This window comes from Octopus bimaculoides, chromosome Z (assembly GCF_046866305.1).
Source record: "Octopus bimaculoides isolate indiv1 chromosome Z, ASM4686630v1, whole genome shotgun sequence".
Lineage (NCBI taxonomy): Eukaryota > Metazoa > Mollusca > Cephalopoda > Octopoda > Octopodidae > Octopus > Octopus bimaculoides.
Window position 1 is genome coordinate 27028312 of NC_142944.1, and position 20000 is coordinate 27048311.

At 35.8% G+C, this 20000-nt stretch overlaps 1 protein-coding gene across 9 annotated transcripts in view; it reads right to left on the reverse strand.

Annotated features, from left to right (window-relative positions):
- LOC106867678 (uncharacterized) overlaps positions 1 to 20000 on the reverse strand; it is a 31332-nt gene that overhangs the window by 7482 nt on the left and 3850 nt on the right. For 4 of the 9 annotated variants that reach the window (XM_089364989.1, XM_089364990.1, XM_014912615.3 and 1 more), the window contains one exon: positions 15313 to 17453. The exons of 3 other annotated variants lie outside the window; for them this stretch is intronic. In XM_089364989.1, the coding sequence (XP_089221115.1) occupies positions 16731 to 17387 (657 nt within the window). In that variant the 5' untranslated portion in view covers positions 17388 to 17453 and the 3' untranslated portion in view covers positions 15313 to 16730. Of the gene's footprint in view, positions 1 to 15312; positions 17454 to 19898; positions 19981 to 20000 lie in introns of those variants that run through there. 2 more of the 9 variants (XM_089364988.1, XM_089364992.1) reach the window with 1 other exon arrangement.

Sequence of the window (20000 nt, forward strand, 5' to 3'; positions counted from 1 at the left end):
ACACACACGCATGCATATATACAACATAGGTTTCTTTCAGCTTATGTCTACCAAATACCTCTCAAGGCTTTGATTAGCCCAAATTTATAGTAGAAGATACTTGCCCTTACCCCACAGTCATACTTGTACCTACTGCCTCGCTACCCTGCTCAGGTAAATTGTACAGGCTAAGAGGTGAAGCAGTTGTGACCCTCAGACTCCTGCTGATGATACGGAAGGGTTTCCAGCATTGCAAAACATCTGAGTAGCTCCTGCAGTTTCAGCATGGTACAAAGCATCTCTGATGTTTATTTCACTTATTTCCCCATATATATATATATATATATATATATATATATATATATATATATATATATATATATATATATATATATATATATGGGAGAATATACAAAAAATAACAACAGACGAGGACAGGTGGTGTAAATAACAAAAGTATATATTAGTATGACGCTCGGGAATACGGAAAGTCTTTGACGTTTCGAGCTACGCTCTTCAACAGAAAGAATACGGAGACAAGGAGAAAAACACGGAGAAAAAAAATTGAATAGTGTTCAGTCAACGGTCAATCATAATAATGGCCGATCATAACAATGACTGACCGGAAGTTAGAAATTCTTATTTCAGGAGAGCTAAGAAAGGGGGAGATAACAAACGGTGATCGGGAACGAGGGGCTGTGTGTGGGAGGTAGACTGCTGGTGATCTTGACGTATGTAGTGTGAAAATGGGGGAAGGGAGAAAGGAAGAAAGTAGTAGGTCAGTTGTAGTGTGTGCGTGGTGTGATGCGAGGGTATTGGTGTGGTGTGCGTGGTGTGATGCAAGGGTATTGGTGTGGTGTGATGTGAGGGTGTTGGGAGGTGGGGAAGGCATGGGTGGAGTGTGGGGTAGAGGTAGGGGTAGGGGTATGTGGGTAGGGTGGGGTATGTGGGTAGGGGTGGGTGGTGGGTGTAAGGAATTGGATGGGGTGGAGTGGGAAGGTAGAGTAGGAGTGTGTTGGGGTGTGGTGGGATGAGCTTATGAGGGGGTGTTGACGAGGAGGGAGAAGGGGAAGGTGGATGTAAGAGAGGGGGAAGATGGGTATGGGAGGGGAGAGGAAGAGAGGAGAGAGGGTGGGTATAAGAGAGGGAAGGGGGATTGAGAGAGGGGGAAGGTGGGTATGGGGGGGAAAAGAGGGGAAGGTGGGTATGGGGGGAGAAAGAGAGGAAGAGAAAGAGAGGAAGAGAAAGAGAGGAAGAGAAAGAGAGTGAGAGAGAGGGAAGAGGGGTATGGGGGGGGGGGGAAGAAGAAAGGAAGAGAAAGAGAGAGAGAGAGGGGGGAAGAGAGTGAGAGAGTAAGGGTGAGAGAGTAAGAGAGTAAGAGTGTAGAGAGTAGGAGAGTAAGAGTGTAGAGAGTAAGAGTGAGAGAGGGGGGAGTACGGGAGAGGGGGGAGGGGGGAGTACGAGAGAAGAGAGTGAGAGAGAGTAAGAGAGAGGAGAGAAAGAGGAGTGAAAGAGTAGGAGAGTAAGAGTGTAGAGAGTAAGAGTGAGAGAGGGGGGAGTACGAGAGAAGAGAGTGAGAGAGAGTAAGAGAGAGGAGATATATATATATATATATATATATATATATATATATATATATGAGTATGTGTGAATTATTAGGTGCAGGTATGGCTGCGTGGTATGAAGATTGCTTCCCAACCACAAGGCTCCAGATTCAGTCCTACTGGGTGTCATATAGAGCAAGTGTCTTCTATTATATCCTTGAGCTAACCAAAGCCTTGTGAGTGGATTTGCTAGATGGAAACTGCGCGCGCGCGTGTATATGTCTGTCTGTCTGTCTACCTATCTGTCTGTCTGTCCCACCGCCATTTGACAACCAGTTTTGGAGTGTTTACATCCTCATAATTTAGTGGTTTAGTAAAATTAAACCATAAGATATCAAATGGCCCAAAGAGAACAAAAAGAAACAGACATTTATATTGAACTATGCATTTAATCAAAACATATATATATATATATATATATATATATATATATATATATATATATATATATATATATATATATATATATATATATATATATATACATACATATATATATATATATATATATATATATATATATATATACACACACACACATATATATATATATATATATATATACATATATATATAGATAGATATATATATATATATATATATATACATATACATATATATATATATATATATATATATATATATATATATATATATATATATATATATATACATATATATATATATATATATATATATATATATATATATATATATATATATATATGTGTGTGTGTGTGTGTGTGTGAGTGTGTGTGTGTGTGTGTGTGTGTGTGTGTGTGTGTGTGTGTGTGTGTGTGTGTGTGTGTGTGTGTGTGTGTGTGTGTGTGTGGATTAGTATTTGTGGACGAACAAATGTCACTTATGGTAATAAATTAACTCTAAGAAAAGAAATCTCAAGAACTGTCACCAAATGGATGTCGGGGCAAAGGGAAACAAAAGGACAATTGAAATACAAAAAGAGATAGGAGTCACAAACAATGTTAACATAATGTTTAGTATGTGTGTAGACATACATACAGGTGTGTGTATGTATATGTAAATATATGTGCGTGTGCGTGTGTATATGTATATACATATATGTAGGTGTATGTATATGTTTATATATGAATAGTATGTTTGTAAACATACATACATGCATACATACGTATACACACACATATAGTAAAAGGAGGGACATAATATTCAGGCAGATACTGAAGTTCTGTAAGTTAAATGCCAAAGCTGGTTCCTTCATATGGTGCATTCTTTGGTAAACTTCCTTTAACTCCCATCCCAAGTTATAGTTTATTCCTCGGCTATTTAGAGTGTAAAGTACAATATCGATAATAAGGAGATTGAAGAATGTGAACATTCAAACTTTTTGTTTATTTCCTGTTAGTTTATTCATAATAATTGTCCGACACGTGTTTCAATCGCATTAATTTCATATTGTTGCATGTTTATATGCAGCGATTTATGCTTTATTAGTACAATCTCTTCGGGTACCATGTCATTTATCGATGAGCTGTTTTTCTTAACTGATTATTTAGGTAAAATTCAGCAGCTGCAGTGTTTGTTGAAAGTTGGCATTTTTCATGGTCTGTTGGGAAGTGATTATTTATAGAATACTTTTCTTTTGATTGATTCTGCATACTTTATAGTCACATGACTTTTTGATGGATTTGTATTTTTCTGAAGTTTGTTAATAGTAGTAGTGGTTAATTACTAGGTACTTGGTTATTAAAAGAAGTAGTCAGTTGTATTTTAAATTCTTCTAACTTATCATTGTTATTGTTTTAAAGTGTTTTTAGGTTATATAATATATAAGTTCATAAATTGACTTATGTTTTTGTATTCTTTAGTTATGTTTAGAGAAAAAAGTTTATTGAAATTATGTAGTTTAATGCATTCTATAATTTAAATTTTTTAAAAAGAAAATGTTGCTTGTGTAAGCAATTTAAACTTCTTTCTTGTCTGGTGTTAACTAATTTATTTAAAATAAATATTTGGTATAATTTCTCCAGGCATAAATTGCATCTATATTATAAGGTTTCACAGTACTAATAATTTCCCATTTTAGTGAATATCTAATAATTTCATCCTTGAGCGACCACTTAAGCTTGTTAAGACTTGTTGAAAATTTTCTTGAACGAATTTTCATGATTTATTGTTCTTTGCTTTATAAAGCATGAACTAACCTAAACAGAGTAATATCTATTTTTATCTGTCATTACTACACATCTACAGACGGTATTTCTTACCTTACAGGTATTTTAAAATTTGCATTGGGTTCTCCTGGTGCAATCACATTTTCTATATATTAAGCTATCTACATCTTTATTATTAGGCTTTATAAAGTTTGCGCTTGTTTTATATTTTTGCTGATTATCTTTATTATTACTGTTTTCATAATAGTTTTCTTTCTACTCACCATGTGTGCTCGTCTTTTAGGATCTAGTTTCCATGTGTATTTGTGACATACTTGAACTGCTAAAAGGCAAATTCACTGCAGTTACCATGGAGAAAATTTTCTCTTACGGTAAAAAGGTGTAAAAACATAATGTCCGTCCAGTATTGCCATCTATCAGGATACCCAGATATCGATGTTTCTGGTTCCTTAGCCGTTATCAATGAGAAATATCTAAGAGGCAACTCTGGACAGACCTTAATAAAGCTATAGATTTAATTAAAGTACAGTCAACAACATTGATTGTTTTGTTCCACTACACCGCCAAAGTCATGGTAATTACTGTAATATTAGTGCCAAGCAGTGAATTTAACTTTTAGCAGTTGAAATATGTCACAAATATATTTTAATTAACTTCAACTGAAAGAAACCTGTCGTGTGTGTATGTGTGTGTGCGCGCGCGCGTGTATGTATGTATGTATATATATATATATGTATATATATATATATATATATATGTATATATATATATATATATATATAAATATATATATATGCACACACATACGTATATACATACATACGTGGTCTGATCTATAAGTATACGGCTTACTGCATAGTAACGAATCTAAAGCACGCAGAGTTGAGCCGCTTGGCAAAGATTGACCTTAAACACTGCTGTGTATGCACTCTAAGATTTAACGTTGTAGCTCACTTCCGCAATTTACAGCAGTAAAGGAAGGAAGTGTAGTGTGTGGCTGTCGTATTGACCATGAGTGAGAAAGTTAAGCAGAGAATCTGCGTCAAATTTTGCCAAAAGCTTGGCGATACCTGCTCAGAGGCCTACGCAAAATTTTCAGAAAGTTTTTATCGCTCTCGACATAATCAAGGACGTATTGTGCAACTGAAATCTGAGTGTCTTCCTGGTCAGCTGAAAGCACTTTTGGCACAAACTTAGCAGACACGCGTCTCATACCGAAATCTTCAGTGATAATGGACTGAATTGAACCGTAACTAATCTTCACATCCTCTGATAACTCACGGATGGTGATTCGACGATTTCCTCTCACAGCTGCATGCACATCTGCGATGTTTTTCACAGTTCTACTGGCTGCGGGTCTCCCAGAACGTTCGGCAATGTCGACCATTTTTTCGACCATCTTGGAAATGTCTGAACCACTCTTACACTTGTGTGCGGCTCATACATTCCTCTCCTTACACTTTCTGCTAATTTGCGTAAGCCTCTGAACAGGTATGGCCATGACAACTTTTCATGTCATGGTCAATGCGACGACCACATGCTACACACCTTCCTTCCAAGCACTGTTGTAAACAGCGGAAGTGAGCTAGAACGCTAAGATTTAGTGCACATGCACAGGGTCAATCTGCCAAGCGGCTTCACTCTGCGTGTCTTAGCGCTTCGTTGCTATGGCAATAGTCCGGATACTTATTGATCAAACTTCGTCATATGTCAAAAAACTTGTAAGACAGTATCTGGACTTAAAAGACAAATGCTAGTTCACAAAAACATTCCTTCTGAATCAGATTCCAAAGGGCAAATATATAGAATAAACTTGAATAATATCTCTCACTTGAGTTTTAAGACCTGTCAGCCTGCAGCTGGTCTTAAAAGTCATCTAAAGACTCATCAACGGAGTGATTGTACTGTGTGGTGTGATGGGGTGTGGTGTGTGTGTTGATGAGACGGTTATCATCTCCCAAGATGAAACAATCATTATATATATATACACACATAAACATATTTGTAAATATATACATACACGCACATATGTATGTATGTATATATATATATATATATATATATATATATATAACGCTGGCCGCTTGATAAAAATCGATATTTAAATATCGATCTTATCCTTATATATATATATATATATATATATATATATATATATATATATATATACAGTGATACATTGACTTACGAGTGTCCCAACTAATGAGTTTTCGAGATATGAGCAGTCTTTCGGCCGAATTCTTGCTTTGAGTTTCGAGCTAAAATTCGGGTTACGAGCCAGCTTCAGATACCCATCGCTAGTTCACGTAGCAAACGTCACAGTGAACGTTGTAACATCCGCTCAGCATCCAGTGTCTCACTCTATAGCTAGACAGACATGCACGTTAGCATGTGCGAAGAAAATTAGTAGATCGATAGCTAGGCAGACATACACATTAGCAGGTGCGAAGATTGTTAGTAGATCGTTAGCTAGACGGCAGGTAAAATGCTTATATAGTCGTTGCAGGTTACAGAAGCATGAGTGCTGTGCTCGCAATTGTGATTGCAGTTATTTTGCTAAACTTCGTTTTTCCAACTATGGGTCCGAAGGAAGTGAATGCGAAGGACAGTGCTAACAAGAAGAAGCAGATGATGTGCATTAAATTAAAGAAAGAAATTATTGAAAAACATGACCAAGGTGCGCATGTAGTCGACTTGACGAAGCAGTACGAGCATAGCACTTCTACGATCTGCACCATACTAAAGCAGGAGTCGATAAAGGCTATAACACCTGTCAAGGGCGTTAAAATAATTTCTAAACAGCGGACATCTATTCATGAAAATATGGAGAAGTTGCTGATGGTGTCGTTTACGGAGAAACAACTCGCTGGAGATACCGTGGCGGAGGCTATAATCTGCGAGATGGCACGAGTTATTTACGCTGATTTGCTGCAGCAAACTCCAGGCACTTGTACGGATGAGGCATTGGATGAGCCATTTAAAGCCAGTCGGGGCTGGTTCGAGAATTTTAAAAAGACGATCGGCATTCACTCCATTGTTAGATATGGTAAGGCAGCAAGCGCGGATGTAAAGGCAGCTGAGAATTACCTCAAACTTTTGCCGGAATTATAGCATCCCCCCAGCAAGTCTTCACCTGTGACGAGACAGGACTTTTTTTGGAAGAAGATGCCAGGGAGGACTTATGTAACGTAGAGAAGAGGATGCCAGACAAAACACCCATGAAGGACAGGCTAACCCTCGTTCTGTGCACCAATGCAAGCGGCGACTGCAAGGTTAAGCCGCTGCTCGTTTATCATTTGGAGAACCCCAGAGCTTTTAAGTCACATAAGATTCTGAAAGAAAAGCTTTAGGTTATGAGGAAGGCAAACCCAACGGCGTGGGTCACTAGGCAGTTCTTTGTGGAGTGGGTGAATTTGGTCTTTGGTCCTGGCGTTTAAAAATATCTCCAGGAAAATAATCTATCCCTGCAAGCCCTTCTCTTCCTGAACAATGGACATGCTCACCCGAGTTCAAGTTTATAAAGGTTCTCTATCTTCCACCCAACACCACTCCTTTCCTGCAGCCCATGGTTCAGCAGGTGATTTCTAATTTCAAGAAGCTCTTCACCAAGCATCTGTTCCGCCGCTGTTTTGAGGTGACGGAAAGCATAGACCTCACCCTTCGAGAATTCTGGAAGGGCCATCGTGATATGCCTCAGAATTATTGATATGTTCTGGCAGGGTGTTACAAAGAGGACCTTGACCTCTGCGTGGAAGAAGCTGTGACCTGAGGTTGTGTCTGAAACGGACTTTGAAAAACTCCAACCCGAAACGGCAGTGATGGAGGAGATTGTATCCCTTGGCAAGTCCATGGGCCTGATATCAACGAACTCATCGAGGAGCACTTCGAAGAACTGACAATGGAAGAGCTAAAGGAACTATAGACGCAGAAGCACACGGAGGTTTTGCAGGAAATAGGTGACACGGAGGAGGTTATCTCTACCAGTGCGATAAAGGAAATGTTGGGAATGTGGGAGAAACTTTTCAGAAAAAAGTTGCAACTGAGCGTGTGACAGCGCTATTTAATGACACTTGCTTAACTCATTTCAGAAACATTCTGAAAGTGAAGATAAAACAGACCTCATTGGACAGGGTTTTATCGAAAACTCCTGCAGATGAAAGCGAGGAGAGCGTGGCGAAAAGGGCAAAAATCAGCGAATAAGTTTCAGTTATTTGGTTCTGCCTTTCTCCTCCACCTCCATCATACTCAAGTAGTTTGACCTCCAAGGTAAATGCTGCACATTATACATAATGAAATCAGTTTATTGCAGTACATTCTATTATATCATTTTTTAAATTCAGTATTCGTTATTTGTAAGTACATTTTTCTTATTTAAATATATATATATTATATATATATATATATATATATATATATATATATATATATATATATATATATATATATATATATATATATATATATATATATATATATATATATATATATATATATATATATATATATATATATATATATATATATATATATATATATATATATATATATATATATATGTATATATATATATATATATATATATATATATATATATATATATATATATATGTATATTCATTGCTTTGAGACCGCGACCTGCTCACTGACAAAACTCCGTGCTGCACGGAATTTTGTCAATGAACAGGTCGCGGTCTGAAAGCAACGAAAATATTTTGGCAAATTAAATTTAAATGTTGAAGTGAATCTAATGGTTTTTGTGTGTTTTTAAATGGTTTATAAACACCTTCTACACTGCAATTGTTTTTGTTTCAGCACACGATCTTAGATCAGGTTACTTGTTAAGCAAGTACATCTCCGTAATATACATACACACATACACGCACACGCACGCACGCACACATACACACACACATATTTATATATATATATATATAAATATATATATATATATATATATATATATATATATATATATATATATATATATATATATATATATATATATATATATATATATATATATAACAGAGGAGGGGTGTATTTCCACGCAGGAAAAATATAGGCAAATTTGTTGCTGAAAATTAACCTAAATTTGAAGAACTTGTAATTGTAAAAGGGGAAAAAAACAAGGGAGAAATGAAGATAGTAAAAAATTGTAAACCCCCAAAATTTTTTTTACTATCTTCATTTTTCCCTTGTTTTTCATTCTTAACTCAGTATGACTGAAACTTTGATGATATTCATTTCTTGTCGATCACTACTAACACTAATGAACGTTTTACATTCAAACAAACTGATGCACAGTTTTAATATTATTGACTGTTATGAACATTTAAACTTGTCAACATAGAAACTTTTAAAGATTTTTTCCTAATTCATAATTCTAAATTTTTACCATTGATAAACAAAAAATATTGTTGAAACTAGTTTGGTATATATGTAAATAAATTTATTTTTAACAATTACAAGTTTTTCAAATTTAGATGCATTTTCGACAACAAATTTGCCTCTATATATATGTGTATATATATGCACATATTACTGGCCAGGTGGAAAATTACTCTAAGCTACTGTGTCCTACCCATGCAGGCATGGAAGATGGACTTAAACGATGATGATGATGATGATGATGATGATGGTGGTGGTGGTGGTGGTGGTGGTGGTGGTGATGATGTTGATGATGCTGCTGCTGCTGATGATGATGATGGTGACACATATGTGAAGTATCTAAGATTCTATTAAGCATAACAGAATTCTTATCTGTATTTTTTATTCTTTTGTTATCCAGTGAAGTTACCAATAATTGTATATATTATTAATTATATTAATTTTTCAATTATTATATAAGATGATGATACATATTTCTACCTGTCTATTTCTCTGTCACACTCTAACCTTTCATCTGATACCGAATCACCTCCTCCAGTGCCCCTCCGTTATAGCAAGACACCTGTTTCTGCTATAAAAGGTTTAATATATTAAATAAATAGTTAATTATTGTGACGTAAAGTATCTAAGTTTCTATTAAGCATTACGTAGAATTATCATCTGTAGTTTTTATTTTTTAGTTATTTATTAAGCTTAACGTAGAATTCTGGTTAGTAGTTTTTATTGTTTAGTTATCCAGTGATGTCATCAATAATTGTATATAAAAATACTCATTTTTAGGTCATTTTTCTTAGATTATTGTTCTATGTAGATTCCAAACAATAGAATTAGTATGGTATTTTTTATCTTTTATACTTTTATAATGTAAATTATTCAATGACATCGCTATTGGTTGAATGAATGAATGTCTCAAGTTTAATTTGATTTAGGTGTTCCTTTTTGCTAGCGTTTATTAACAGCTAAAAATTTTTCAGATATTCAGTTGGAATTTCACCAATTTGGATTACCTTGATAATTTTGCGCTGATATATATTTTCGAAGATATTATTAATTTTCATAACACTGTTTATATGTATGTATATATATATATATATATTGGGTCATCCCATAAATAATATGTTTTTTTTTTCAATTGCATGAACTAAAAGTCGAAGAATGGGATAAACTACCTGCATCAACTTTCTATATAACCAAATAGTAATTTTACCTTATTCTTATTCTTAGCGCAAGTTTTGAAGAGTGCAGTTCGATTTTAACAGCTATTTTTTCAAAGCTATACTGAACATGACAAAGGGGTATATTCGGCATATTTTGCTTTATGAGTTCAATAAAAGTAACAACGGAAAGTGCGAGAAATATTAATACGATATATGGAGATCGGACAATAAGCGTAAGTCAGTGTCAACGGTGGTCCATAAATTCCGAGCCGAAAACTACAGCCTAGAAGACAAGCCTCGTCCTGGAAGACCTGTAGAGCTCGACGAGGACGTCCTGCAAACACTGGGGGAACAAAATCCCATCGTAACTGTTGAGGAACTAGCAGAGAAGCTTGGATTTGGTCATTCAAACAATCATCGACACCTGTGTGCCATCGGAAAAGTCAGCAAATTGGCTCAATGGGTTCTTCACAAACTTTCCGAGTCTAATCGCACACAGAGAGTGAATGTGTTCTCTTCTTTGCTGTTACGTTTCACGAATGAACCTTTTATGGACCCAAATAGTTCTCTATAAAAATGTCACTCGCCGAAGACAGTGGGTAGGGAAAGGAGAAACACCAGCACCCCAGGCTAAAGAAGGTCTTCACCCACGTAAGGTGTTGTTATTTGTTTGGTCGATAGCAAAGGAGATCTACTGCGAGCAACTGCAGCGACTTAAGTCAATGCTAGAAGAAAAACGACCATCTTTGGTTTCAAGACGAAAGGTGTTCTTTCATCAGGATAATGCTCGACCACATACAGCGAGGATGACATTCCTAAGGCTGGAACAGTTTGAATGGGAAACGATGCCCCACTCACCATATTCGCCGGACATTGCCTCATCCGGTTATCATTTATTTCACAGACTTTAAAATCATTTGGACGGAAAAAATATGAATTCTGTAGACGAGGCCAGAACAGTATTTTGGAAGCGCAGCCTTGCAAGACTACCAGATAGATAGAACTTTGTTTATCTTAATTTTGAAAAATAAAAGAAGTATCAAAAAATGCATTATTTATGGGATGCCCCAATATATATATATATATATATATATATATATATATATATATAAAACAAGCAAAGTTGCTAGTCCTAAAATCTCTATAAGAGATGTAACTAGTAACTCTACGGAAAAGTAATGGTTGTTACCACCTCAATGTAGTTGTTCTGCATAGAACAATGCTACTACTGTTCTATATTTAAGAGATGAGGAATTATGTACATTATTTATATTATTTACATTATTTATATTTGTCCTCATCTTTTTTGCAGGCATATGGCGTAGTGGTTAAGAGCGCGGGCTAATAACCCCAAGATTCCGAGTTCGATTCCAGGCAGTGACCTTAATAATAATAATGATAATAATAATAATAATATTAAAAAAGACCTTAGGAATGAGAACCCAGGTTCAAAATTTCTCCAAGACACCTGATGAAGGTTGGAGGGTATATCAGCCAAAACAACAAACAAGATGAGGACAAATATCCGTCAAATATAAATAATTTAAATAATGTAAATAATGCTAGTAATCTTTTTAACCCCCAGAGGCCACTCTAGATGGTTAATGACACAACATCCATGTCTAATATATTGAAAACAAGGGAGCGAACAAATGCCATATATGCTACGCTTTTGTGTATATATATATATATATATATATATATATATATATATATAATACATATATATGGTATATATATATGACTCTTTATATTGTACACATAAAGACACAGACGCATGCACACAAACTCATACGCGCACGCGCACACTCGCACGCGCGCACGCACACACACACGCATAAATATACATGTCCCCACATTTCTTTGTCTCTGAGAACAGAATCTGTCCTGCCTTTTTTCGTACATTTCCCTAACCCTTTGACGTATGGACCATTGAGCTTCAGATGATTGAAAAGTATCATGTCTTTATGCATTGTATTGAATGTTCTAAAGTAAAATTTGTAAAATAAAATCAAAAATAAATCCTGCAACTTTCAATTCAGTTTTGTTGTTTCTAAATTCAGTCATATGGCTTTATTTTATCCAACTGCCAAGCTTCATAAAAATCGGTCAAGTAAAGAATTATACCTTTTATAGCTATCACCAAACTTCATTTCACATGAGGTCTGGTGATTTATATATATATTTATATATGGAGAGAGAGAGAGAAAGAGAAAGAAAGAGAGAGATACACACATTTATATACACACACACACACACACACACACACACATATATATATATACATACACATGGCTACATACATACATACATACATACATACATATATATATACATATATATATATATATATATATATATATATATATATATATATATATATATATATATATATATATATATATATATATATATATATATATATATATATACATACATATATGTGTGTGTGTAAACAACAAATTTAAAAGGGTGGCTTATTAGTAATTAGAACCTAAAGTCGAAATTAATAGAGGCCACTAAAGTGACAGATGGTACTGACTAACACCGCTTTTCTAAAGATTAGAGTTGAACGAACTCAAAGCCACAAACACATTGTCTTAAGTAATTGACAAACAATGGTAAGTCCCCACCGTACATAGCCGGATCGTGGTTTCGGATTTTGATGTAGACAATCTTACTCTTCGTCAGCGGCTCATAACGCCTAGGTTTAAATTCGACTACCTCTGTCAGAAAAATCGTCGAAAACGTGTGCTGATTTACGACTAAAACCTTTTAAGTCGGTGCTCCAGCATGGCCACAGTCAAATGACTGAAAGAATAAAAAGATATATATATATATATATATATATATATATATATATATATATATATATATATATATATCGTCGTTGGCATTAACTCATGTCCATGTATTAAATCTATAGCAAGTGAGTGACCTTCTTCATCTTAATGGGTGCGAAAGGTACCAGTGCTTGAGGTGGCTGTTCAGGCCAATGTGGTACACAAGAGCCGGCAGCATTTATCGCAGAGGAGGGTTAGCAGAGGACAAGGAAGTGCGAGTCGTTCTTTGCGCCTTTGACGTCTGTTATTTTCCGTCTGGACCGTTCCCTCGACGATGACAACTTTGAGCGGCCCTTGGCGATTGTCTCCCAGGTATTTGGGCCAGTTGAGCAGCAGAGGTTAGTAGCCTGGAGCTGGTATCGGAAACGGAATTTGGGAGCTCCGAGAGGCTTGGTGCCTGAGGTCATCTCCGCAAGGTGAGTTGACGAAGAACGCGCGTTTGAGGTACACGTATCCTGATCGGCAGAGGTATCATGGTAGTTTAGTACATTCTGGAGTAGAAGCTCTTCATTAGTTATACAGTCTTTTATCGAATCATCTGGTTGTGCAAAGTTTGTACCTTTGGAAATGTTCGATTTTCTTCAAGTCACATCGATACAACACCTACATCTGACGGCCGTAGAGGAGTATGGAAAGGATATCCTCACCGTTTTACCCGCTTCGACTTCATTCAGGCCCCACATGACGGAATAACTGGCTGGGTCATCGCCATGAGTGCTCTCTCCGGTTCCATTCCAATTACGACTGGCCTGAACCAAGGATACATCCTCACACCCACTGTTTTCCCTCTATCTCGGTGCCACGATCCATGACATCCCTGATTTGGCTCCTGGTGTAGATACACAAAATGGATGGAGGACTTTTCAACACCACCCACTTCAGAGCGCATCGACTTACCGCCTTCGCCAAAGTACATGAGCGGTAGTTTGCTGAAGACAACGCCACACCCGCACACTCGGTTTTTGATCTTCAGGAGGTTGTGAACCTCTTCGAAAATTTGTATTCCCGATTTGGTCTGACCACAAATGTAAAGGAAACGAATATCCTTACACAAGGAGCCCCCGACCAACCTCCCCCTGACACCAGTGACATAAGATTATAATATATATATATATATATATATATATATATATATATATATATATATATATATATATATATATATATATATATATATATATATATATATATATATATATATATATATATTATATATATATATATATATATATAGATCTGATTTTTTTCATTCGCAAAATATGGTTGTTTTAAAAGGAAGAAAAATCTGAAAATCGGCTATAATAATGTAGTCTCATTGCTATGAAGGTATGATGCTGTGGAGAAAAAATTGGAGGAAAAGTTGCTGAGGTTTAGAAATAGGAAAAACTCTATTTTTAGCCAATACCGAGACAGAAATTTTCTGCGCTAAGCGAAGCGTGTCAACTTTAAGGTTGTACCCTGTAAAATTTATAGCTTAGCGTCTGTGACATGACCTGTTCATTGTAGTTCATTGTGACATGACCTGTTCATTGTAATAAAATCAACATCTTACTGTTTCTTTTGTCTTTTCATTGATTTTATGTTTTTATAATTATTTTAATTTGTTTTATTAATATATTTGTCTGCATGTGCATACTTTATGCGTATTTCAGTATTATGTATAACTGTCATGTAATTGTGTATATCATTAATATATAAGTGCATGTGGATGTATGTATTCATATATAAGTTTATATGTGCATTTATGCATCCATGTGCGTGTGTGTGTATGTGAAGGGGGCGTCTGCTTCCAAAACTCCAAAGTTGAGTAACGTTTTCAGACTTGGATTTGTAAACTACGATAAGAATAACATGAAATGAACAATATGTAAAAATACTAGCACAGAAAAAGCACAGAAAAATACTAACGCACAGAAGCACAGAAAATATGCAATATACTAACAAACAGAAAAATTAAAACAAAACACGCGGGTGAAAAGAATCTCGTGGTGTGAAGAATCAAGCGTGTAAAATCAACATAGAACAAAGTGCGTCACAGACAAGTGGAGTGAACCATGAAGTCGCAGACAACAGTGAAGTGAACCACAACACAGCGTGCGGTTGAGGTAACGAGCTGCTAATAAGAACGAGGGATCGAAGTGTAGGAAGAAAGTTAGCTTCGAGTAATCTGAAGTGAATATAAAAAAACAACTTTCAGGAACAATAGTGGTTTATTGAGACGCAAGGCTGCAGATTTTTTTCCCTTTGTTGAAGAACGATGAGCTAAAAAAAGTTCTTTTATATTCCACGGTAGGCGACCAGGGTTGCCGAGTGTGTGAAGAAGAATACAAGAGTTACGAAAAAGAGTATAGAAAATCCGAGGTACATATATTTCATAGCGAGTGGAACCTCAGAAGTGGTAAAATCCAAGTGAAGTGCATACCGCAGGCTACTCTTCAGGCCAAGGATATCTTCACTAGCTTAAAGGCTACATTGTCGCAAGGAGGTACGTATTGACGCAAAGAGGATTCAATCAGAATGTGTGGAGGGCACAGTATGTGAGGGGTATATAAATGTGGGGAGAATTAAGTAATAGAAGAAGGGAAGAAAGAAGAGAAAGAAAAAGAAGAAAAAAAGAAAATAGAATAAAATAAAATAAAATATGGAGGAGTGAGAGAAAGGGGGAATTGAACAGGATGGTAGTAGATAATACAGTAGTTTCAGCTGGTAGGTTGAATCACAGAATTCAATAGTGGGGTTGGCATTTAAAGAGGAATTGGATGGGAGGGGGTGAGGAAATATTTTTGGTCATGGGGGGAAAAAAGAAAGTATTTATGAATAAAGCAAGGTAGGGTGGGGAATTTATGTACGGCTAGTGGTTGTTTGTAGTCGAGTGCTTTTACGACCGAAAGGTTCTGCAAAAGCCTGGGGTTCCAAGGCCCACAGTTCTTCAATGCGCTGCCACAAAAATGAAGAAATCTCCATAAGGTGGAAGTAGATGTCTTCAAAAAGGAACGAAGAGCCTGATATGAGGTACAGATGAGGGCAGTGCACCAAATGAGCCAACAGCTGGGACAAAAGTACATACAGGAGTGGTGATGTGAAACACCTCAGACTGAGGAAATAAGCGAAACCGCGGTGGTACTCCAGCATGACCGCAGTAGCATGGCTAAAACGAACAAAAGACAGTAAAAGAGTATATATATATATATATAAAGTTAGATAAAGCCGGTTTATGGGATTATCCTGGGTTTCACGTCCATAAAGCGTGTAGCTTTATGGTGTATCGTCAGATCCCAAAACCGGTTGGCTCAAAAACTTTCTAACGAGTGGCTCTCTAGAATATGGAGGGGGAAAGGACCTCGCTACTCAATGTCAACAACAGGGGATTGTCTCCCTTTGGCTATCGTTCGGGTTGAGGGAGTCCTTTAGAATCCTCGCCTGTTCTGCTATGCATAGTTTACAACGCTTGGTCCCGTTTATGTAAGGACCTGAATTTTCTACGATTCTCCATGATATTGTGTATGGAATACCATTATCTTTCAGCTGCCATACACGGTTGGCTAATGACGTAACGAATCTCCTTTCCGGTAGCCTGAAGGAGGATTTGTGGTCTGAGAGGCGTTGTTTTCATCGTATTCCTGGAGCAGCTGATGTATCTCCGTGGTCGGGTGTTGGCGGTGCTGTGTCTGTTTGTGTTGGTGTTGGCGTTGCTGCTACCACTGTTGCTGGTACTGGCACTGTTAGTGTTGGTATCATTGGAGGTGGCGATGGTTTTGGTGCCGCCACTGCTGGTGTTGGTAAAGATGTTGTTGTTATGGTCATCGTCATTGATGGAGGTGCTGTCACTGATGCTATAGATATTATTGGCAATGACTCTGCTGCTATTTCCGTTAGAGGTACTACCATTCCAGTTATTGTTGTTATCGCTGATGATGGTGCTGCCGCTGGTTCTGTTCGTGTGACTGCTACTGCTACTATTGGAAATGTCGAGTCTGCTACTGTAGTAGACGTTGGGGAAGCTGCTGAGTGGCCGCTGCCGTTAGGGATACTGCCATTGCTGTTGTTGATGTTGTTATTGTTGTTATCGCTGGCGATGGTGCTGCCGCTGGTTCTCTTCGTGTCAATGCTGCTGCTGCTACTATTGGTTCTGTCGTCCCTGCTGCTGTAGTAGCCGCTGGGGAAGTTGCTGGTGTTGTTGCTACAATTAGGATCGGCTAGAACCTCAGCTTCATAGACGATTCCCTTGGTTTCGCAGTGACCAAGCATCTGTTGTAGTCCCTGCATGAGTATCCTGCTTCTACTCGTGGTTCATGGGTGCTAACTAGAATGCTCTTAATATTGAGGGCACAGCTAAAAGAGAGAGTGGGGGTATGTATGTACATGTGTTCGAATGTATATAAGTGTGCGTGTGTGTTTATGTGTAGATAAAACTTATCATGTGGCGTTCGATCACATGATAATATAAATAATATATATATATATATATATATATATATATATATATATATATATATATATATATATATATATATATATATATATATATTATTTACATATATATATATATTATTTATATATATATATGTATGTATATATATATATATATACTTGTGTGTATATATCTATATATATATATGTATATGTATATATATGTACATACATACATACATACATACATACATACATACATACATATATATATATATATATATATATATATATATATATATATATATATATATATATATATATATATATATATATATATTATTTTTAATATTGTATCTGAACCCCATTACTAAGTTAATTTATTATAATTTTTCTTAAACTTTGATAGCTGCGATCTGAATGTAACCTAATTTATTTTACTTATTATTTATCATCTATAGTTTATTCTCTAATTTATCTTGTTTACATAACCTTAAAATAAGTCGCATTACTGTTCTAAACTTAAAATGAAATATAATTATTTGATATGATTATATACATTTGAGTAGATTATATTTTACATAAATATTATTTACTAGATTTACCTCTCATTGACCATTAATTTATAAATATATTCTTTTACTATAATATATAGCAGTTTATTTTCTTTCTTCGTTTTATTTACTTTCAAAAGTCCAACGGTTTTTATTGAAATTTTCAGCGTCCCTTACTCGTTCGCTACTTAACATCCTAGGTTTATATCCTAATTTAACAACACTACTTACTTTACTATGTAACGGTTTTCTTAACCGATATTGTATGCAGTGTCAATATGTTTCATGTCATTTCAACCTGTTTATACACATGTAATTTAATGACAACTATTAATGTTGTCTGTTATTTACTGTCTGCTATGAATTAATCAAATCTGACCCTGAAGAGATACAATATTCCATATTTTATAACATACAGGTGAGAGTCGGGATATTGCATCGAAATGTTCATAGGTCATTAATCTTTATTAATGACCTATGAACATTTCGATCGCGTTATAGCTCTTATTTAAATTGATATACACACAAAATTGTATGATAAACAACCTTTCATATGAGAATTTTGCTACGTTGATAACAGGTACAATATTTTTATCAGATTTTTTATAGAGATCTATATATACAAATATATATATATATATTTATGTGTGTGTGTGTGTGTGTGTGTGTGTGTGTGTGTGTGTAATATAATATGTGACAATTATTGCCTTAATAACTGACGAGATGCCGGAGCAGTTTTCCGCCTCGACATCCATAACTCGAACTTTTATTATGACAACCGAATTGTCACATATTATATCACAGATAAATTCCACTATTTACACAATATAGAGGTCTCGTTCTTTCTTTTGTTGTCATACTATTATCAGGTACTTGAAAAGATATGCACCAGGTCGGATTTGATAAACCTCTAGTTCCGGCCTATGATTGGTAAGTATTAAATAGGATATTCCTGTTGTGTACACAGAGAAAACCTGTTATTATTCATTTGATTATATATATCTATGGAGTAGATAAAGTAAGGGCTACATATGTTTCATAGCGGAAGTAGTAAATATCCGCAGACTACTAGAATTCATTCCGCGTGTTAACATGGGCTTCTTAACGACAAATTAAACTTCATATAATCAAGTCCTTGATCTGAAGAGTACCTTGTGGTATACACCTCGCTTGGATATTTACTACTTCCGAGGTTCTGCTCACCATGAAACATATGACCGCAGTCAAATGTCAGAAACAAGTAAAAGAATAAAAGTGTGTGTGTGTGTGTGTGTGTGTGTGTGTGTGTGTGTGTGTGTGTGTGTGTGTGTGTGTGTGTGTGTGTGTTATGCACATATACACACACACAAACACAGATGAAGTGCCACACTAATGTCTAAAACTACAAACATTACGTAAATTTCCACTTCGACTTTTGCGAAAACTGACGTTGCAAGAGTTTTTACAAAAACAATTGTAACGAATCATTTAAGATGCATTAAAAGAATTCTTTGTCTTATTATGTGGACTGTTTCTGTTATTTTTAGTTTATATATATATATATGCATAGAAATATACACACAGAGATATGCAGAGATATACATAAACACACACATATCGTCTAAAAAAACATAAATCGTTACATAATTTAGTTTAAACTTAACTTTAAGTCCTGTATATACGAGGATATGTATGTATCGAAACATTTGTAGCGATTAAAAAACTGCCTAACCGTACTTACTCTTCCTTTTGACTCTTACTTTTTACTTTTTACTTATATATATATATAAATATATAGGCGTAGCAATGGCTGAGTGGTAAGTAGCTTGCTTACCAACTACATGGTTCCGGGTTCAGTGTCTTCTACTACAGCCTCGGGCCGACCAAAGCCTTGTGAGTGGATTATTAGGCTGAAACTGAAAGAAGCCCGTCGTAT